Genomic DNA, 22453 nt, shown 5'->3' on the forward strand with positions numbered 1-22453 from the left:
TAGGTCTTCACATGCGGACTGTCCGCGAATTATAGCCGGACGGTCCGCACGTTGTAGCTGGACGGTCCGCGGTTTAGTCGGACTGTCCCTGATTTGTAGTTCCTGGTCGAAGTCAACTCGGTGTCGCGGACGGTCCGCCACAAGGGCCCGGACGGTCCGCGTGTGGTCTCAGACGGTGCTTGCTCTTCCATCGGACGGTCCGCAGTAGAGACACATGTTTTTGCATTGGTTCTTGTCCGAGGATCATCCTGGTGTCGCGGACGGTTCGCCGCAAGGGCCCGGACGGTCCGCGCTTAGTCTGTTTATCCAAAAAGCTTCTCCTGTCCGGAATAATCTACGGTATTCCGGACAGTCGATTTAGAATAGTTGTAGATGAACCTTTGGCACCTGTAGAGCATATAATCTAGAGCAAACTAGTTAGTCCAATTATTTGTGTTGGGCAATTCAACCACCAAAATCATTTAGGAAAAGGTTTGACCCTATTTCCCTTTCATCATGCTAACAAGACAAAAAATCTAAAAGATAATTATTTATACGCAGATGTTCTAATAGTATTTCACATGTCCTATGTAATGAAAACCATCAAAACATGTACCACCCCTTTTTTCATGTGCCTTCCTAATTTGTAGAAAAGGCAAAAAGAAAAAGAAATTAAGAAGGATCAATTATAGCAGTAGCAAGAACAAAATTAAAGCATACTGCAAGGAGTGGATACCAGTGATGAATACCTAGGCTGGTCTGTAGGCAAGGGGGAAAATCATCTTTTTTACTATCACTTCTGTTGTAAAAAAAACCACCACCAAAGAATCAGAAGTCCTGTGGATCTTGGTCATCAGGCGGCGCTCATGCCAAGAGTAACAAATACAGATGTCTTGATCAAATCACCGCTCCATCCATCCATAATTACCTACAGGTCGATATCCATCTCCACAGGAAACAAAAGAAATAAAACAAATTTATTGATCCATTCATTTGGTTACAATCGGACACAACGAGTCCCTCAGTCGTCGGCAAGCTGGTCCCAGTCCTCGATGCGTATGATCTCGACCGTGGCACCTGACTGAGAACCGACAGCCACCATCTTGTCCACGATGGCGTAGCCATCGACGACCTTGCCGAAGACGACGTGCTTGCCGTCAAGCTAGGGCGTCTGTGCGGTGCAGATGAAGAACTGGGAGTCGTTGGTGTCGGGCCCCGCGTTGGCCATGGAGAGCACGTCGAGCCCCGTGTGGCGCAGCTTCAAGTTCTCGTCGGTGAACCTGGCGCCGTAGATGGACTCGCCGCCAGTGTCGTTGCCCCGGGTGAAGTCGCCGCCTTGGCACATGAAGCCTGGGATGACGTGGTGGATTGACAGAGTTGGCACAATTAGATAATAATATGGACATATCACATGAATGTATGAGAAGAAAATAAAGATAAATAGTTATAAGTCTTTATCTCACCCTTCAGATTGCATAGTTACTGGGTTCCAATGTCAGCAAACTTGAAAATTAAGAATTAGTGCAGTACATAATAGTAAGTTATGCAGTAACCAGATGCAGAGTATAACTTCAGCAATTGAAACGTTAATAACCAAAACACCTCTAGTAAATAATAAAATCAAATCAAACTAAAGAACCAAGTAGATTGGCTTGGTATAGGGATTTTTCCTTTCAGTAATGCACAAGCTCTAGACGACCACTTGCGGCTGGAATTGAAATCAGGAAACGACTCGGGGTCATGGTTCAGAGTTCAAGAGCGTCGTTCGGGGTTTTATGCAGACCGTGCTTACCTTGTCCCAGTAGTAGATGTGGATGGTCCCAGAGTTATGGCCAGCGGGAAAAGCTTGAGCGAAGGCAAGGAAGCGGTCGGCAACTGAGGCGAGCGACCGAGGGCGGGAAGCGCCAGGGCAGAGGCAAATGTCCTCCACACCAGGTGCAGAGGTCCCAGGCAGCCAGGCCTAGATCCGTGGATGACATAGTCCTCCACGCCGGTGCGGAGGTCCAAGGCAGCCAGGTCCGGATCCGTGGATGACGTAGCGAGCACCAGCTGCTTTGGTTGTGGTGGCGACGCCATAAGTATGACCTGGTGACTAAAAGAGAATGTTGTCAAGTGACATTCATTATGACAATAGAAGGGTATTACTTACTGATGGCGCAATCTCATATGTAAGGAATTATCTTAAACAATCATCTTATGTAAATTACAATGGTAAATATATCGTCATGTCTTAGTTTCACAATCAATCAGCTATATTCAATATGGAAATTCTAAACTGAAACTACACACCATTTGAATTTGTTTCAGAACCCTGACCTTATTAGGAATCTTTGATAGGAATAATTCAAATGTATATAAAAAACAAAGCTACTACTCCTTAAAAGTGTTGTTCCTATGTTCAGTTTACGCACCACATAAATATTGAAGATGTTAATTACTTGCTCTGGACTCAAACATGCTCCATTTGTTCACATAACTCTATCGTTGCCGCTCAGGACTCAAACATGCTCCATTTGGTGTTCACTGTAATTTTGTTTGGACAAGGCGAACTATTTCAGTTATTTTTCTGAATTTCAGTTCATTTAATAACTTGAGCCATAATATGCAATACACACATTGTCTCTCTATACAACAGGACATTTGCATGAGAATTCAGAAGTCAAGAAACAAATAACAAAGTAAAATAGTAGTATGTAACATGAGTGTATTTGAGGTTTACCTGGGAAAAAAATGAGCCTTATGCAAATGGCCTTCTCCGAGTAGTTCCCAAATAACCAGTCAACAGTCTCGTTTGAGGATCAAACCTGTGGATGGAAGCACGTTTCAAAAACTTCATGTGGCTTTTCATGTTATATTGACATAAACCACTGATTTGGCTTTCACTTCCTCCGTTCTAAGTTTCCACTCATATCTCTCTTTTTAACCTGTTATTTGACAGATTAAAACTGCCTCCGAGAGGGCTGATGACTGATTTGAGGCCAAGTCACGCCCAGCCTTCGAATCCTGCAATTGCAAGCTATGTCAATCATTGGCTTCTTCGACCGGCCCTTTTTGGCTTGTAGAGAGAAATCTAATAAGATAATGTTAGCATATCGCAGATGCCCTGAATGCACTGTGCACCTTTTGTAATTTTCCTCGCTCTATTTCAGATGTGGTGCTGATCAGTGCTGTTCCACATGGTCTAATAGGTTTACGTTTACTAAAGGTAAAGAATGTGCTTTTAGTGTGATGTGGTGGTTTTCAGCTAACTACGTTGAGACACAAAATGCATACGTAAAAACATCAGGAATCGGACAGCAGCCAATGGTTTATGTCAATATAACTTCATGTGGCTCTTCACAAGCACATGAAAAGGTACTGGTATAAACCACTATAGACCCCAAAACAAAATGTAGGCTACAAATACAATCACCTGTAAGAACTAAATCACAAAAAGAAGAAGCATTACTATCAAAATGGTTATGGAATGATTTAACATTCATAACAATTGATTTCTTCCCCTCTAAAACATACCAGGAGCTTAATGGCAGAATAAGTTCTCTACATTCAACAGTAACGATGCTTGGACCTACATTAGGGGTAATGGAACCTTCTTAGTAAAGAAAGTGTACTCACATCTGTCAGGAATTATGGTGGTTCACCCATTTTTTCTTGGGCCTAGAGGAGTTGCTGTCAACACAAGCATATTTTTTGTGATCTCTGATCAAGAACAGACTAACTTCTAAGAATAATTGTTCTCCTGCTCTATGTGCAATCCCAAGCTGTTACCATATGTTGTAGCACCTGGATATAATCCTCTCTCAGTACCAATAATCTAGGTCAAGAACACAATAGATTATTTTGCAATCACCTTCATTAGGAACCAAGGTCTTATCACATTTACTTTAATGGTCTTCCTGTACTCATCTTCACTTATATTGAGGTATTGAGGCAATATCGCACCTTCCCTGGCTACACAGTAAAGACAATTATTTTTGAAGAAAAAAAACACCAGAAGCAGAAACATAAACACAAACCAAACTTGCATTTGTGGTGTTTAACATGTTTCAAGACTACATCCAGCGTTGAGTTTGTTTAGGATGTCAGATGCTAAATGTCGGGGAGTGGCCATAGCTGGTGAGGGTAGAGGTGATCCCCGCGAGATGTTGATTGTCGCTGCAACGGGCAAAATGCCCCCATGAAGCAAATCCAGGGATGGGGCCGGATCTTGGTGAGACAGGACAGCTAGGGAGGGGGATCGATGAAGGCATACCCGACGATGCTAGCAAGGAAGAGGGTGAGGACCTCGGTGAGGCTGGAGCTAGGGCCGATGCTGTAGCTGTGCAGTGCCTCCACGATTTCTGTCGGCTTCATCAGTGGGAAGGAGAAGGAGTTTGCCATTCCCTTCGTCGCGAGCACCGCAGGCAAATCGATTCGAAGTCATATGGGTTTTGCCCCTTTGCAAACAGGCAGGCGGCGACGTTGGGGTATTTGTCTTCCTGCCATGGTGGTGCCTGGTGGAGGCGGAGGGGGACACGAGGCCGTGGCGAGCTGGGCTCCAGCGACCAGTGGAAAAGGCGGAGGGGGGCACAAGGCCATGGTCGGGATGGGATCCAGCGGCTGGCGGCGAGCTCAGGAATGGTGGAGGGCGGCGACCGGGAAGAGGGCGAGGGCATCAGGCACCACCCCGGGAAGAGGGCATCGGGCCATGTCGTCGCTTGGTTTGCGCAGAATGGGAGGGAGGGAGGGAGACGTGAGATGGGGGCACAATCATCGCGTGGGGATGGGGGCCGGCCCGCGTGGTGACGGGGGCGACGACATTTTCGGGAAGGTGGGGCGGAGGACGCACTGCCGCCGAATTTTTTGTATTTTAGCCCTTAAATAGAAGTAAAATCACGTTTAGACCTAAAAAATTTTAAACTCAGTTTTGGACCCTTAGCTCGGCGCCATAGCCTGTGGCGCCGAGCTAACACAGCTCGGCGCCACAGCCTATGGCGCCGAGCTGTGACGTGGCAGCAACGGCTAGTTGCGTCCAGGGCTGACCTGGCTCTGACGTGGTGGCGGCGCGGCCTCGTAGCTCGGCGCCACAGATCTTGGCGCCGAGCTACAAATTCCTATAAAAACGCCCGCGCGGCTGGCCGAGAGCAGCTCATTTCATCACATTTCCAAACTTCGTCAAAATTTGCTGGATTCAAAGATTTGAGTTGGTTCACTTCGTAGACCAAGGTATGATTTCCAACTGATTCGTTTTGTATATTGGGTTGTTAGTTTAATAATTTGTATACACCTATTATATTATCATTTCGATTATTAGTTTGTGTAAACTTATTATAAAGCATAATAGGTACAAGTGATAATTATAATCGTTTTTATTAGATGAAAGACATGTACCGAGAGGCGTTGTGGCAGAAGAGAGGTCGTCCTCGGGAGTTATATCCGGACGTATCTAGTAAGGATGCTCCTGTTCCTCCTGAACTCCCCGTGCCTAACTGTGACTGTGGCAGACTGGCTTAGGTACATCAATCACAACATCCAGACACGGCTGCTCGCTGCTACTACCTTTGTGGCACTTTGAACGTACGTAGCTTATGACTTGTCACTTAATTTTGTTCGCATTCATTATTTTGTAGATATGTAATAGTGCATCTTTCCATTATTTTAGGGACATCAGAGGTGTTTCTTTTTCCAGTGGATCGATGGTCCTGATAAATTTGACCCTCGATATCTTCTTTTCGTTAATTGGTTGAGTGGAAAGACCAGTCATGAGCGTTTTAAGCGTTGGGTACCTCCTCCCCCGAATCCTCCACCAATGACGGATGCGGAGAAGGAGGTAGCAACAGAAAGACGGATGGACTCACCGCCTCGATGCGATTGTGGAGACCGTGCTGTCATCGACGAAGACTATGACAAGCAGTTCTGTTGTCCGAACATTGATTATGTGAGCCCATTGATACGCTAAATGTATGAACTAGTTTTTATTTACAATAAATTACTAATTTTTTCTCCTGCAGCCATACGGGTGGCGTAAGTGTCGTTTCAGAGAGTGGTTGTATGGTCCTTTGTCCCATTGGCCAGAGCCAGAGGTAAAGGAAAAGAGATACATGGGGTGGGCGGCAGAAGAGGTCAAATTTGATCCAGTACTCTGCAAATGTGGTATTGAAGCTAAGTATGGATTAGTTCCTTTGGAGCTTGGTGTTGGATATTTTTGTGGACATATGGTCGATTACGATGAGGTTGGTATTTTTTTGCACCAGATGTAATGTTATAGCGGTACTTACTATTTTTTTGTAGGAGACGAGGAAATGCAGTTGGGAGAGTTACGACGACAAAGGAGAGGTGATGCGCACAATAGAGTCCAAGAGAATAATGGGACAGAAGATGCGTTGTGGATCTCGGCTCGTCGATTCGTACATTAACGATTGCATACGCGACATGCGTAGGGAAGCAAAATCTGCCTTTTATGATAGCCCGAAGCGTGCAGAGTATAGGAGGTTGAAGGCGGCAGATGAGAAGAGAGCACAGGATGCAAGGGAATGGGAAGCGGCTCAAGCCGAGAAACAGATGTTGGATAATCTTGCTGATCGCCTCAAGGGAAGTAAGTGAGATAAATGATATTATAATTATGTTAGTACAATTTATTTATCCTGACTTTGCTAACTTAATTTTCTCATTATATTTGCAGAGATTGGAAGCGGCGTAAACTATTTGGCCGATGAGGCGCATGCGAGATATGTTCAGGATAAAATGGCAACGGTTGAGCTGATGGAGGAGGAGGACGACGACACATCTAGATTGAGTGAGCTTATCGCCCTCGCAGAGGCAGGATTACATGAAGAAGAGGAGGACGACACGTCAAGGTTGAGTGAGCTCATCGCACTAGCTGAGGCAGGATTACGTGCTCAAGAGGAAGAGGATGAGTTTATGTCTCAGGCCGCTGCAGAGGTAGAGGCAGCTTATTACAAGAAGAAGTCTGATGAGGCTGAGGCTGAGGATGAGCTATTCTCCCAAGCTGCAGATGAAGTAGAAGCCAATTATTACAAAAGAACTGGTGACAAGTGTGATGTAGGACAATGCAGCAAGTGGAATGAGGTAGTTGTTGAGGATTGCGCGACGGATGACTCCGAAGATGAGTTACTCATAGATTGTGATTCAGACTGAAGAATTGTAGCCTATTATGTAGTATTTACGTATCAAAAATAATTTATAACTCTAAAGATGCGTTACTTATTGCTTATTATGTTTTTTACAGTTCACAAAAAAATTTGCAAGAGTTCCCCTTGTTTTATTAACAACCACAGTTCAAATAATCACATATTATAAGACATATAAGCATTTCAACATATAATACATCACAAAATAACATCGAATATAAAAACATCCACAGAACATAGTTCTTCATACAATGTCCACAAACAAAGTCCAAAATACAAGTTCCACAACACATAGTCCAAAACACATAACATAGTTCATATTACAACGTCTCCAGCATGAGTCCAAACATGGTGGAACCATCGTCTTCACAATTCTTAAATATATCACCCAATCATCTGAAAGGGAAATGTGCCCTTGGGCCATTTCTAAGTATTTTGGTGATTGAGTGTCAACATAAGTGCTTAAATGTGAATCAATGCTCATGGATGAACAAAGTGCAAATCTAGAGCAAAGGTATGTTTCTATGTCTTAGTACATTGGTTTTGTGTACTAATATACTTGTCTAAGTGTTAGAAACAGAAAGAAGAAGAGAAGAGAAGACTTGGCTGTGTACAGCCAAGAGGCTGTTTCGGTCTGGGGCACCGGACTGTCCGGTGGTGCACCGAACAGTGTCCGGTGCGCCAGGCTGCCTCGACCTGAAGACGCCGCTCTCGGGAATTTGCCGACGGCGTACGGCTAAAATTCACCGGACTGTCCGGTGTGCACCGGACTGTCCGGTGAGCCAACGGTCGGCTGAGCCAACGGTCGGCCGCGCGATCTGCGCGGGACACGTGGCCTGGCCAACGGTCGGAAGGAGGCACCGGACTGTCCGGTGCGCCAGATCTGCAACGGTTGGCAACGGTCGGCTGCGCCTGTTAAGGAAAGAAATCGGGCACCGGACAGTGTCCGGTGTGCACCGGACTGTCCGGTGCGCCCGACGACAGAAGGCAAGGATGGCCTGCCAGATTTGTTCTCAACGGCTCCTAGCTGCCTTGGGGCTATAAAAGGGACCCCTAGGCGCATGGAGGAGGACACCAAGCAACTCTTGAGCATTCCTGATCATCCACACTGAGTCTTTGCGCATCCGTTTGTGATTCTAAGTGATTCGAGCTCTGTTCTTGTGAGAAACTGTGAGATAGTCTTTGAGCTCGATTCTTGGCCGTGTGTGTGCGCATCTCGCTGTGGATTTGTGTGTGTTGCTTCCCTCCCTTACTCCGTGCTTCTTTGTGAATCTTAAGTGTAAGGGCGAGAGACTCCAATTTGTGGAGATTCCTCGCGAGTGGGATAAAGATAAGCAAGGCAAAACACTGTGGTATTCAAGTGGGTCTTTGGACCGCTTGAGAGGGGTTGATTGCAACCCTCGTCCGTTGGGACGCCACAACGTGGAGTAGGCAAGTTTTGTACTTGGCCGAACCACGGGATAAATCACCGTGTCTCCTCTGTGTTGAATTCTCTGTGATTGTTGTATTGTGCAAGATCTCCTCTTTAGCCACATGGCAATTATTGTGCTAACCCTTAACAAGTTTTTTTGTGGCTATAAGTTAAGTTATTACAGGATCACCTATTCACCCCCCCTCTAGGTGCTCTCAATTGGTATCAGAGCCGTTCTCTTCACAAAGGGACTTACCGCCCGAAGAGATGGATCCTAAGGGGAAGGGAATCGTGATCAACGACAAAGAGAAGGAATCCTTCGTCAACGAGCCGAAAGACGACAAGCCTACCGACTCCGGCTCGGGGCATAGACGGAAGGAAGGGAAGAAGAAGAAGACAAGGCGCATCAAGGAGATCATCTACTACGACGATAGTGATGAGTCTACTTCTTCCCAAAAGGATGATGACAACGACTACAAAAAGACGGTCAATTCGAACTTTTCATTTGATTATTCTCGTATTCAACATAGTTCGAATTCGCATTTGCTTTCCATTCCTCTTGGCAAACCTCCACACTTCGATGGGGAGGACTACGGATTTTGGAGTCACAAAATGCGTAGTCACTTATTCTCTCTCCATCCAAGCATATGGGAGATTGTGGAGAATGGAATGAAATTTGATAGCTCGGATAGCCCTATGCTTATAAATGAACAAATTCATAGAAATGCACAAGCTACTACTGTTCTCTTAGCGTCTTTGTGCAGGGAAGAGTACAATAAGGTGAGTGGCTTGGATAATGCCAAGCAGATATGGGACACCCTCAAGATCTCTCACGAGGGGAACGACATCACCATGCTCACCAAGATGGAGTTGGTGGAGGGCGAGCTTGGACGATTCGCCATGATAAGGGGAGAGGAGCCAACTCAAACATACAACCGGCTCAAGACCCTTATCAACAAAATAAGGAGCTATGGAAGCACGCGCTGGACGGATCACGACGTCGTCCGCCTAATGCTCAGGTCCTTTACCGTTCTTGATCCTCATCTCGTGAACAATATTCGTGAGAATCCCAGGTACACGATGATGACGCCCGAGGAAGTACTTGGAAAATTCGTGAGCGGGCGGATGATGATCAAGGAGGCAAGATACGTCGACGACGCGTTGAACGGTCCACTCCACGAGCCTCAACCCATTGCTCTAAAGGCAACGAGGAGCAAGGAGTTGCTACCTAGCAAGGTGGCGCAAGTTGAGGCGGCCGGGCTCAATGATGAAGAGATGGCTCTCATCATCAAGAGATTCAAGACGGCGCTAAAAGGTCGAAAGGGACAGCCAAGCAAGGCCAAGACCAAGGGAAAGCGATCATGCTTCAAATGCGGTAAGCTTGGTCATTTTATTGCTAACTGTCCCGAAAATGATAGTGACCAGGAGCAAGAAAAAAATGGGAAGAGAGAAAACAAGAAGGTTTACAAGAAGGCCAAAGGCGAAGCACACCTTGGAAAGGAGTGGGATTCGGATTGCTCTTCGTCCGACTCCGACGACGAAGGACTCGCCGCCACTGCCTTCAACAAATCGGCTCTCTTCCCAAACGAGCATCACACTTGCCTCATGGCAAGGGAAAAGAAGGTAATCACTCGTAATGCTAATACTTATGATTCTTCTAGTGATAATGAATCTAGTGAGGATGAAATTGATTACTCTAGTTTATTCAAGGGATTAGATAGAACTAAGATAGCTAAGATTAATGAGTTGATTGATGCCTTAAATGAAAAGGATAGAATCTTAGAGAAACAAGAAGACCTTTTATATGAAGAACATGATAAATTTGTTAGTGCACAAAATTCACTTGCTTTAGAAGTTAAAAGAAATGGAATACTTTCTGGTGAACTTTCTACTTGTAATGAAACCATTTCTTCTTTAAAAGGTGAAATTGATGTTTTAACTACTAAACTAGAAGTAGCAAGTAACTCTTGTGTTGAAAATATTACAATTTGCACTAGGTGTAAGGATTTTGATGTTAATGCCTGTAGTGAACACTTAGTTTCAATTTCAAAACTAAATGATGAAGTGGCTAGTCTTAATGCTCAACTTAAGACTAGCAAGAGTGAAGTTGATAAAATAAAATATGCAAGGGATGCCTACACGGTGGGTAGACACCCCTCAATTAAGGATGGTCTTGGCTTCAAGAGAGAGGCCAAGAACTTAACAAGCCATAAGGCTCCCATCTTCGTCAAGGAGAAAGGGAAGGCCCCTATGGCTATTAGTGCTAAAAGGAACCATGCTTTCTTGTACCATGATAGGAGACATGCTAGAAATGCTTATAATGGTTTTGATTCACATGCTTATGATTCTCATGCCATGTTTGCTTCTAGTTCTTCCTATAAGCATGATAGAGATATGTGTAGGAGAAATGTTGTGCATATGCCTAGGAGAAATTTTGCTCATGTTCCTAGAAAAGTTGTGAACAAACCTTCTATCATTTATTATGCTTGCAATGCTCCTAGGAAAGTAGTAAATGAACCTTCTACAATTTATTGTGCTTTAAATGCTTCTTTTGCCATTTGTAGAAAGGATAAGAAAATTGTTGCTAGGAAGTTAGGGGCAAAATGCAAGGGAGACAAAACTTGCATTTGGGTCCCTAAGGATATTTGCACTAACCTTGTAGGACCCAACAAGAGTTGGGTACCTAAGTCCCAAGCCTAAATTTGCCTTGCAGGTTTATGCATCCGGGGGTTCAAGCTGGATTATTGATAGCGGATGCACAAACCATATGACGGGGGAGAAGAAGATGTTCACCTCCTACGTCAAGAATAAGGATTCCCAAGATTCAATTATATTCGGTGATGGGAATCAAGGCAAGGTAAAAGGGTTAGGTAAAATTGCAATTTCTAATGAGCATTCTATCTCTAATGTATTTTTAGTAGAGAGTCTAGGATATAATTTGCTATCCGTTAGTCAATTATGTCATATGGGATATAACTGTCTATTTACAAATGTAGATGTGTCTGTCTTTAGAAGAAGTGATGGTTCACTAGCTTTTAAGGGTGTATTAGACGGCAAACTTTATTTAGTTGATTTTGCAAAAGAAGAGGCCGGTCTAGATGCATGCTTAATAGCTAAGACTAGCATGGGCTGGCTGTGGCATCGCCGCTTAGCACATGTGGGGATGAAGAACCTTCACAAGCTTCTAAAGGGAGAACACGTGATAGGTTTGACTAACGTGCATTTCGAAAAAGATAGACCTTGTGCAGCTTGTCAAGCAGGTAAACAGGTGAGAGGAACGCATCACAGCAAGAATGTGATGACCACTTCAGGACCTCTGGAGCTGTTGCATATGGATCTCTTCGGACCCGTCGCCTATCTGAGCATAGGAGGAAGTAAGTATGGTCTGGTTATTGTTGATGACTTTTCCCGCTTCACTTGGGTGTTCTTTTTGCAGGATAAGTCTGAAACCCAAGGGATCCTCAAGCGCTTCCTCAGGAGAGCTCAAAATGAGTTTGAGCTCAAAGTGAAGAAGATAAGGAGCGACAACGGGTCCGAGTTCAAGAATCTTCAAGTGGAGGAATTCCTTGAAGAAGAAGGGATCAAGCATGAGTTCTCCGCTCCCTACACACCACAGCAAAATGGTGTGGTAGAGAGGAAGAACAGGACGCTCATCGATATGGCGAGGACGATGCTAGGAGAGTTCAAGACCCCCGAGTGCTTTTGGACGGAAGCCGTGAACACGGCTTGCCACGCCATCAACAGGGTCTACCTTCATCGCCTCCTCAAGAAGACGTCGTATGAGCTACTAACCGGTAACAAACCCAATGTATCTTACTTTCGTGTATTTGGGAGCAAGTGCTACATTCTAGTGAAGAAAGGTAGAAATTCTAAGTTTGCTCCCAAAGCTGTAGAAGGGTTTTTGTTAGGTTATGACTCAAATACAAAGGCGTATAGAGTCTTCAAAAAATCATCGGGTTTGGTTGAAGTCTCTAGCGACGTTGTATTTGATGAGACTAATGGCTCTCCAAGAGAGCAAGTTTTTGATTGTGATGATGTAGATGAAGAAGATGTTCCGACAGCCGCTATAAGAACCATGGCGATTGGAGAAGTTCGGCCACAGGAACAAGTTGAACGAGATCAACCTTCTTCCTCAACAACAGTGCATCCCCCAACTCAAGACGATGAACAGGTTCATCAACAGGAGGCGTGTGATCAAGGGGGAGCACAAGATGATCATGTGATGGAGGAAGAAGCGGAACCGGCACCTCCAACCCAAGTTCGAGCGATGATACAAAGGGATCATCCCGTCGACCAAATTCTGGGTGACATTAGCAAGGGAGTAACTACTCGGTCTCGATTAGTTAATTTTTGTGAACATTACTCCTTTGTCTCTTCTATTGAGCCTTTCAGGGTAGAGGAGGCCTTGCTAGATCCGGATTGGATATTGGCCATGGAGGAGGAACTCAACAACTTCAAGCGCAATGAAGTTTGGTCACTGGTGCCTCGTCCCAAGCAAAATGTTGTGGGAACCAAGTGGGTGTTCCGCAACAAACAGGACGAGCACGGAGTGGTGACAAGGAACAAGGCTCGACTTGTGGCAAAAGGTTATGCCCAAGTCGCAGGTTTGGACTTTGAGGAGACTTTTGCTCCTGTGGCTAGGCTAGAATCAATTCGTATCTTGCTAGCATATGCCGCTCATCATTCTTTCAGGTTGTACCAAATGGATGTGAAGAGCGCTTTCCTCAACGGGCCAATAAAGGAGGAGGTGTACGTGGAGCAACCCCCTGGCTTCGAGGATGAACGGTACCCCGACCACGTGTGTAAGCTCTCTAAGGCGCTCTATGGACTTAAGCAATCCCCAAGAGCATGGTATGAATGCCTTAGAGACTTTTTACTTGCTAATGCTTTCAAGGTTGGGAAAGCCGATCCAACTCTGTTCACTAAGACATGTGATGGTGATTTGTTTGTGTGCCAAATTTATGTCGATGACATAATATTTGGTTCTACTAACCAAAAGTCTTGTGAAGAGTTTAGCAGGGTGATGACGCAGAAATTCGAGATGTCGATGATGGGCGAGTTGAACTACTTCCTTGGGTTCCAAGTGAAGCAACTCAAGGACGGCACCTTCATCTCCCAAACGAAGTACACGCAAGATCTGCTAAAGCGGTTTGGGATGAAGGACGCCAAGCCGGCAAAGACTCCGACGGGGACCGACGGACACACCGACCTCAACAAAGGAGGTAAGTCCGTTGATCAAAAAGCATACCGGTCAATAATAGGTTCTTTGCTTTACTTATGTGCTAGTAGACCGGATATTATGCTTAGCGTATGCATGTGTGCTAGATTTCAATCCGATCCTAAGGAATGTCACTTAGTGGCGGTGAAGCGAATCCTTAGATATTTAGTTGCTACGCCTTGCTTCGGGCTTTGGTATCCAAAGGGGTCTACCTTTGACTTGGTTGGATACTCAGATTCCGACTATGCTGGATGTAAGGTCGATAGGAAGAGTACATCGGGGACGTGCCAATTCTTAGGAAGGTCCCTGGTGTCATGGAACTCTAAGAAACAAACTTCCGTTGCCCTATCCACCGCTGAGGCCGAGTATGTTGCCGCAGGACAGTGTTGCGCGCAGCTACTTTGGATGAGGCAAACCCTCAGGGACTTTGGCTACAATCTGAGCAAAGTCCCACTCCTATGTGATAATGAGAGTGCTATCCGCATGGCGGAAAATTATGTTGAGCACAGCCGCACAAAGCACATAGACATCCGGCATCACTTTTTGAGAGACCACCAGCAAAAGGGGGATATCGAAGTGTTTCATGTTAGCACCGAGAACCAGCTAGCCGATATCTTTACCAAGCCTCTAGATGAGAAGACCTTTTGCAGGCTGCGTAGTGAGCTAAATGTCTTAGATTCGCGAAACTTGGATTGACTTATAGCATACATGTGTTTATGCCATTGATCATGTTCCTTATGCATTTTGTTGCTTATTGTGGTGCTCAAGTTGTACAAACACTCCCTGGACCTCACAAGTCCGTTGCAAAGTGATGCACATGTTTAGGGGGAGATGTGTTACAACTTGACCCTTTGAGACTAACCATATGCTTGAGTTTGCTTGATTTAGTCTCGAAGGAGAATTGAAAGGGAAAAGGTGGACTTGGACCATGAAAGACTTCCACTGCACTCCGATGAGAGGGTAACTAATTCCAAGTTCATCTCATGAACTCTTATTGCCATTTGCTCTTAATTGAAGACTTTGGTGAGGCAATGGGGTTAAAAAGGCCAAGATTGATCCCGTTTTGGTGCTTGATGCCAAAGGGGGAGAAAATAAAGGCCAAAGTGATAAATGGATCAGCTACCACTTGAGAGATTTTGAAAATAGTAGAATAGAGTTTTTGTTTTGTCAAAAGCTTTTATTGTCTCTTATTGTCTCTATTGTCAAAAGTTGGTTTGTTTTGTCAAAAGCTTTTATTGTCTCTTATTGTCTCTATTGTCAAAAGTTGGCTTCTTGTGGGGAGAAGTGTTGATTATGGGAAATAGGGGGAGTTTTTGAAATCTTTGATCAATCTCTTTTGGAATGACTCTCTTTATGCCTCAACATGTGTGTTTGACATAGAAATAAAGATTTGAGTTTGATTTGCAAAAACAAACCAAGTGGTGGCAAAGGATGATCCATATATGCCAAAAATGAATCAAAATAGATTTGAGTTCTATTTGAAGTGATTTTGCACTTGTTCTAGTTGCTTTATGTTGTGTTGGCATAAATCACCAAAAAGGGGGAGATTGAAAGGGAAATGTGCCCTTGGGCCATTTCTAAGTATTTTGGTGATTGAGTGTCAACATAAGTGCTTAAATGTGAATCAATGCTCATGGATGAACAAAGTGCAAATCTAGAGCAAAGGTATGTTTCTATGTCTTAGTACATTGGTTTTGTGTACTAATATACTTGTCTAAGTGTTAGAAACAGAAAGAAGAAGAGAAGAGAAGACTTGGCTGTGTACAGCCAAGAGGCTGTTTCGGTCTGGGGCACCGGACTGTCCGGTGGTGCACCGGACAGTGTCCGGTGCGCCAGGCTGCCTCGACCTGAAGACGCCGCTCTCGGGAATTTGCCGACGGCGTACGGCTAAAATTCACCGGACTGTCCGGTGTGCACCGGACTGTCCGGTGAGCCAACGGTCGGCTGAGCCAACGGTCGGCCGCGCGATCTGCGCGGGACACGTGGCCTGGCCAACGGTCGGAAGGAGGCACCGGACTATCCGGTGTGCACCGGACTGTCCGGTGCGCCAGATCTGCAACGGTTGGCAACGGTCGGCTGCGCCTGTTAAGGAAAGAAATCGGGCACCGGACAGTGTCCGGTGTGCACCGGACTGTCCGGTGCGCCCGACGACAGAAGGCAAGGATGGCCTGCCAGATTTGTTCTCAACGGCTCCTAGCTACCTTGGGGCTATAAAAGGGACCCCTAGGCGCATGGAGGAGGACACCAAGCAACTCTTGAGCATTCCTGATCATCCACACTGAGTCTTTGCGCATCCGTTTGTGATTCTAAGTGATTCGAGCTCTGTTCTTGTGAGAAACTGTGAGATAGTCTTTGAGCTCGATTCTTGGCCGTGTGTGTGCGCATCTCGCTGTGGATTTGTGTGTGTTGCTTCCCTCCCTTACTCCGTGCTTCTTTGTGAATCTTAAGTGTAAGGGCGAGAGACTCCAATTTGTGGAGATTCCTCGCGAGTGGGATAAAGATAAGCAAGGCAAAACACCGTGGTATTCAAGTGGGTCTTTGGACCGCTTGAGAGGGGTTGATTGCAACCCTCGTCCGTTGGGACGCCACAACGTGGAGTAGGCAAGTTTTGTACTTGGCCGAACCACGGGATAAATCACCGTGTCTCCTCTGTGTTGAATTCTCTGTGATTGTTGTATTGTGCAAGATGTCCTCTTTAGCCACTTGGCAATTATTGTGCTAACCCTTAACAAGTTTTTTTTGTGGCTATAAGTTAAGTTATTACAGGATCACCTATTCACCCCCCCTCTAGGTGCTCTCATCATCTTCTGAGGTAATGGAGATCAACCGTCGGACAAATGTTCCATATGTAATATGGGACAACAAACCCTGAATTGATATTCTAGGGTCGTTTATGTCGCAACTAATCTCCTCACAAGCTCGAGCCAAAAGCTGGTCAAAAGATGGTCTTTCAACGAACAACATGGTCACGATCTTCATACCATCAAAAGTAACACTCCCATAAGCATCTATCTCCACCCTTCCTCCATGGTATAGTGTTACTAGGCTGTCCATCTATTGCAAAAATGGATTACTAACTCAATAATGGCTATATACTTAAGCCTACTAACTTACTAAGTAATAAATATATATTAACTAATAACTATACAGTAAATATTAAATGAACACATCAAACGAAATTACATAATCTATAAATAATGTACGAAAACTATGTATACCTGAGAACGCGTACGAGTCCAGCTAACGGTGGAGAAGGTCAAGTCGGACGAACACCTACGTAAAAAAAACCAATTGTCAGTAAAAAATTTGGCAGCACCTCCCCTGTAAAGTGATGTTTATAGAACCTGCGAATAAACGACAACACGATGGTTGCCAACACAGAAAACATGTAATATCAATGCGCTAAACAAAATGGTAACTATATAATCACTAAGAATTTACTAAACACTATCAATATACTACGCAACAAACTAGCTAACTATTTTAATAAACACTAACAACGAAATATCTAACTATTTACTAAACAATAAATAAGTGGATACCTAACTAATTACTACTAGTTTACAAACTAAGAAATTAAAAAAATACTGGTCGGCAGTGGGGGCGGGAGCTACCGGGGCCGGAGCGGGCGGTGGCCGATCGTTGGCCGGACTCCGGGCGGCGGGGACTGGTCGGCAGTGGACTGCGGGCGAGCTCGGGGCGGCAGTGGACTGCGTGGGGCGGGCGGCGGCGAGCCGGGCCGGAGCTGGAGCGGGGCGGGCGGCCGGCGGCAGGGACTCGGGGCGGGCGGGCGGCGGCAGTGACTCCGGGCGAGCTCGGGCGGAGCTCGAGCGGGGATCGCGGCGGCGAGCTGGAGCTGGGCCGGGCGGGCGGGCGGCGGCGAGCCGGAGCTGGGGCAGGCGGCGGCGATTTGTGGACGGCGGCGGCGATTTCGTAAACGGCGGCGGCGTGATTTGGAATGAGCAGAGAAGAGAAGAAACGCGCAGAGAGAAGGCAGTTTGCGGGTTTTTCCTAGCTCGGCGCCAAGATCTGTAGCGCCGAGCTAGGTGCCACGCAGGACTGCCACGTCACGAAGCTCGGCGCCATAGGCTATGGCGCCGAGCTGTGTTACCTCGGCGCCACAGCCTGTGGCGCCGAGCTTCGGGTCCAAACGTGCAAATAAAATTTCTGGGGGTCCAAACGTAAATTTTTGACTCGAAAGGGGCTAAAAAACAAAAAATTCGGGCACTGCCGCGGCGAGTTTAGCGCGGTGGAGACGAATAGGAGGGCGTGAGCGGTGGCAGCGAGATTAGCGGGGGTGGGGAGGGTGGAGCCATGATGAGGGTGTGGACGCCCTCCTTACCCTCTTAAGAAATAGTAGAGATATAAACGGACGGTCAGGGCCGGACCTCTTCCCTGATCCCACCATCGTCCATCCTTAAAACCCTGCTTGCCTAAAGCCTCGTCTCTTCCTTCAATTCTTCCCCAACGCAGGCTCTTCCCCCGCACAGCAGCATCTTTCTTCTCCTCTTCGCGGCGCGTCCTCCGGGTTAAGGAAAAAAAAGCGGGGAAAAGGGAGAAGAATCGCACGTCCCGCCGCCGCCCGCTCTGCTAGTGCTAGCTGCTGCTGGTTTGGTCGTTTCCCGGCCGCCGCGCCGGTGACGCAGATCGACAGCTCCTGCCCATCTCAGAGTCCATCGCCGCTGATCCTGCCTGTGCCTGGTAAGACCTTACCCGTTTCACTTTTTTTCTTCTTCTTCTTTTCCTTGGACTGGTATTGGCGTATTATATTGCTGCTATGCCTATGCATGCATGCTCGATCGTGTTCTTGCGTCGTCCTTTCCGCACAGCTGGCTCCCCCGGGGGAGGGGGTGGCTACCGGTATGGGCCTACGTCGGCGGCGACCGGTTTTAATAATTAGACGTGCGATTACTGCTAATTAACGCAACTTATTCTCGCCTCCCGATAATCAATGGATGTGCTGCTAACGACGTCGCGAGGAGGGTAGGATCGACGAGCGTATTCAAGGCGGCCTCCCACTTTGGTTTAAAGGCTGCTACTGCGGAAAAAAATTTGGTGCAGCTCTGCTGCAAATCATATTGTTTACAGCCCCTCACAAAAAGGCAGATAGACTCCACCTGCAGGTCCACCAGATAACGTTGTAGTTATGTTATTGCTACTGCAGGTGGGATCTATCATCATTTTTTGTGAGGAGCTGTAAACCAGACTGTTTGCAGTAGTGCTGCACCAAATTTTTTTCCGCTGCTGGCACGCGTGATCGGCAAAATATATAATAACGTACGGTGTCTCTTGTCTGATGATCGGAACTGCAAAACAACCTAGCTAGTGCTACAGCTACTACTAGACAAATTCGTCAGTCAATCATGAACGGTTTCCCTGCTGCTAGCGCCACAGTGCGCAGTCAATACAATAGGCCTGCCTGCTCTCTCTCTCTCTCAATCAGAATGAATGACGCCCAAATGGAAGAACGCTAGTGCAGTTGCAGCAGCACCGCCGTCGCTAGCTAGAGCCTGCCTGACGTCCAACAGCTGGCGCCTGCCTGTCGTACGTACGTCTTCCGCATGTCGCTAGCTACAACTGATCATTTACGAGCCGAAATACGTGACGGCGCCATCATATCAGCCCCTGTAATCAAGGAGCGAGATGATGTAGACCCGTACGATTAATTTCGCGCTGCAAACGGCGGTAGCTTTTCGTTCATGCTCAGACATGATTATGCTTTACGATAGCTCTGAAACCCGTCAGCTCCTAATGTCCTACAGGCATGTAACGCTGACGCTGGTGGATAAGGATTACCACGTACCTTAGTTTATTTGCTCTGACCAGTGATATGTCCTCTAGCTTGCTGCGATTGTTTTTTAAGCACACAACAGCTGGAAACGAAGACAAGATCTCCGAACTGGACCGCAAGCTGTCAGCTTGGAACTCCCTTGTCTTTTCCAGCGCCAGCCAACCATTTTTCTTTATGCTACCAAAGAGAAACCTTCAGATAAGGTCCAAATGGCAGCACTGTATTTTGAAACCAAACAAAGTCTCCAATTAAAAGATGAGCAGTGTACATCATATATATATATATATATATATATATATATATATATATATATATATATATATATATATATATATATATATATATATATATATATATATATATATATATATATATATATATATATAACTGCAGACAAGGTCGCTGGCCTTCACTGGAGTGAGGGGAGAGAGGGGGCCAGCGGTAGCTAGCAGGACAGTTCTGATGCGCAGAATCTCCTAGTGCGGCTGCCACCTTCCCTGCACGGCTGCACTCGCGTCCAAAGGTACGGTGGTGAAGCCACAGATCCTTTTTCATTTCGTGTGCATACTGATGATTTAAACCATTAGTTTTCCACAAGTACTGTAAGTTCCTCCTGTTCAGGAAAAAAAAAAAGGTTGCTAAAGTCACTGAAATCCTTGACCTCGTCTCGTCGCGTCGATCTTTTTTTTTTTAAAAAAAAATATTCGTGTTATTAGTATAGTACCAAGTACTTTAACGCTGTCACACTAGCTAGCTCGCACAAGACCGGGCTTTTGGATGCATGGAGCGCGACGACAGCAGCGATTTTCCCATGAAACCGACGTCTGAACCAACGGGCTACAGGCTGTAGTAAAAGTCAGCTTTTACCCTACCAAGCAGGAGGAGGCTGAGGCTCCTCTCTTCTGCGGTCTGCCTCTGCCCTTACCGCTACGCTTTCCTCCCGGATTCCAGCAGCGAAACACGCGCGGGGCAAGGACGGAGCTGGTAAGCCGATCGAGCCGGCGAGGGTGGACAAGATGATGATGGCCGAGGTGGTGGCCAACCACAGCAAAAGGAGCCACACCGACGGCTACTTCAGTGCCAAAGCCGCCGTCGCCGCCGCCGCCGCCGCGAGCCCGCCAGAGGAGTTGGGAAGCATGCCCATGTCCTCGAAGAAGCCGAGGCCGAGGAATAGCAACAGCCCGAGAACCGCGCCCGTATCGCCCAAGGTACGCACTGCGTGAGTCGTGACGGTAGCAATAATCCTCCCTTCCCATGGTGGTCTGGTGGCTCAAAAGTTCTCTTGATGAGCAGGAGAAGAAGGACAGGATCGGCGAGAGAGTCGCGGCGCTCCAGCAGCTAGTGTCGCCGTTCGGGAAGGTATTGTATTATTTTCCCAAAGTTTAATTTTCGCTGTACACCCTGCACTACTGCCTCTGCCGTTCCGTCCTTTGTCGTCGTCCGCGCAACTGGAATTGCAAGCGCTGCGATGATCACACGTTTCGCTTCTCTCGTTGCGTTGCTTTGCTTTTGCTGTGCAGACAGACACGGCTTCCGTTCTGCAGGAGGCCTCGGGGTACATCAGGTTCCTGCACCAGCAGCTCCAGGTCGGTGTTCCACCAGTGACCGCGCGCATGGTGGCCGGCACTACGTACGTGACATCTTCAGTTCGCTTCTCTCCTTCGTTTCTCTCTGACGACGGGCAATGGCACCGACCTTTGCAGGTCCTCAGCTCCCCTTACATGCGTGCTCCTCCGGCTGCCGGCGCCGCGCCTGAGGTGAGCTCTCTGCCGGCGTCCTCCCTCGTCTGCACTGAATTCTCTCGTGCATCGAAACCTAGCGCGAGACCATATATAACACGCGTGCATCCTGTTCGGCATGTGATCCAGGATCCCGAGCACTACAGCCTCCGGAGCCGCGGGCTGTGCCTGGTGCCGGTGGACCAGACACTGCAGCTGACCCAGAGCAACGGGGCCGACCTGTGGGCGCCGGCGAACACGACCAGGCGCAGGTGAGGAGGAGCCTGCTGCCGGCCTGTGCCTGGTGGTGGTCTGCCCGGAGGAAACCGCGCAAGTACTACTGCTGTGTCTGCATGGTGCGCGTGTAGTACAGTTTCCAAGCGCCTGACCCAATTCGATCTCCTAACAAGAAGCTAAGCATTAAGCAAGCGTGTCCGTATCAGCCGCCTTGTATTATACCAGTGACCTGTCGGCGCCGTATATGTGTGATCTGCTTGCTAGCTGATCCACACAGATGGAAGCGGCCCTGAACTGCGTCTCCATGTGGTACTAGTACTATGTAACTATGTGTTTACTGACTTGTGAACTAGCAGTCTGTGGCCTGTCAGCAAGTAAATGGGGGCAGTTTAATGCATGTTCCTTGAGATGCCCTCTCACCATATCCTTCTCTTTCTCTCAGCTGCTGAAACTGAAACTGCACATTCAGGCAAGGCAGAGCCTAATGACTGCCGATGCGCTCGTCTCCGAAGTTGTGAACTTATGACCGTGCAAATCTTTCATGCTGCCACACGTCTTGAGTGTAAAGCTGGCCTGTGGTTGAGATTGTGGCAAGAAAAAAAGAACTCCTGAACATGTACAGAAGCAAAATTGGGCACAGAATAAATAGTGTCTCCCTGTCCTTCAAGTTTTAACTATTCGTTTCTGAATTCTGATAAAAACGGGGCTCTGACTCTGAGAGCGCAGAGAGTCCAAACTGAAGTCAGAATGGTCATTCATGAATTTCTTTGCGAATTCATGAATGGCCGTTGTCACTGTTCGAGGAGAATTCATTCGAGAGAATGTGGTCTAAGCACCATGATTTTGTACTAATAGGCTATACTCATTCGAGAGAACAGAGAAGTAAAGAGGAGAAAGTTAGAGGAAGTTGAATGACAGAAATTACTTTGTACTGACGGGCCTCACTCGCGCACCGTTGAGTCGAGAGCC

The 22453-nt window shown here is 46.8% G+C and overlaps 1 protein-coding gene and 1 pseudogene across 9 annotated transcripts; one reads left to right on the top strand and one right to left on the bottom strand.

The window, feature by feature from the left end:
* Positions 1-1000: 1000 nt before the first annotated feature.
* LOC103646281 (peptidyl-prolyl cis-trans isomerase CYP19-3-like) lies at positions 1001-1339 on the bottom strand (annotated as a pseudogene).
* A 16725-nt stretch (positions 1340-18064) lies between these two features.
* LOC100194340 (uncharacterized) lies at positions 18065-21908 on the top strand. Of its 9 annotated transcripts, none has more exons than XM_008669082.4 (6): positions 18065-18439; positions 20481-20737; positions 20823-20888; positions 21050-21159; positions 21233-21286; positions 21398-21908. In XM_008669082.4, exons 2-6 carry the CDS (start codon positions 20546-20548, stop codon positions 21465-21467), a joined length of 492 nt encoding a protein of 163 aa, XP_008667304.1. In that variant the 5' UTR covers positions 18065-18439; positions 20481-20545; the 3' UTR covers positions 21468-21908. The 9 variants fall into 9 exon arrangements, with proteins under 9 accessions (XP_008667304.1, XP_008667305.1, XP_008667302.1 ...); XM_008669083.4 differs by having other exon boundaries at positions 18120-18439; positions 20484-20737; XM_008669080.4 differs by having other exon boundaries at positions 18124-18439; positions 21050-21115.
* The last annotated feature ends 545 nt before the right edge of the window (positions 21909-22453 follow it).

This window comes from Zea mays, chromosome 2 (genome assembly GCF_902167145.1).
Source record: "Zea mays cultivar B73 chromosome 2, Zm-B73-REFERENCE-NAM-5.0, whole genome shotgun sequence".
Taxonomy (NCBI): domain Eukaryota; kingdom Viridiplantae; phylum Streptophyta; class Magnoliopsida; order Poales; family Poaceae; genus Zea; species Zea mays.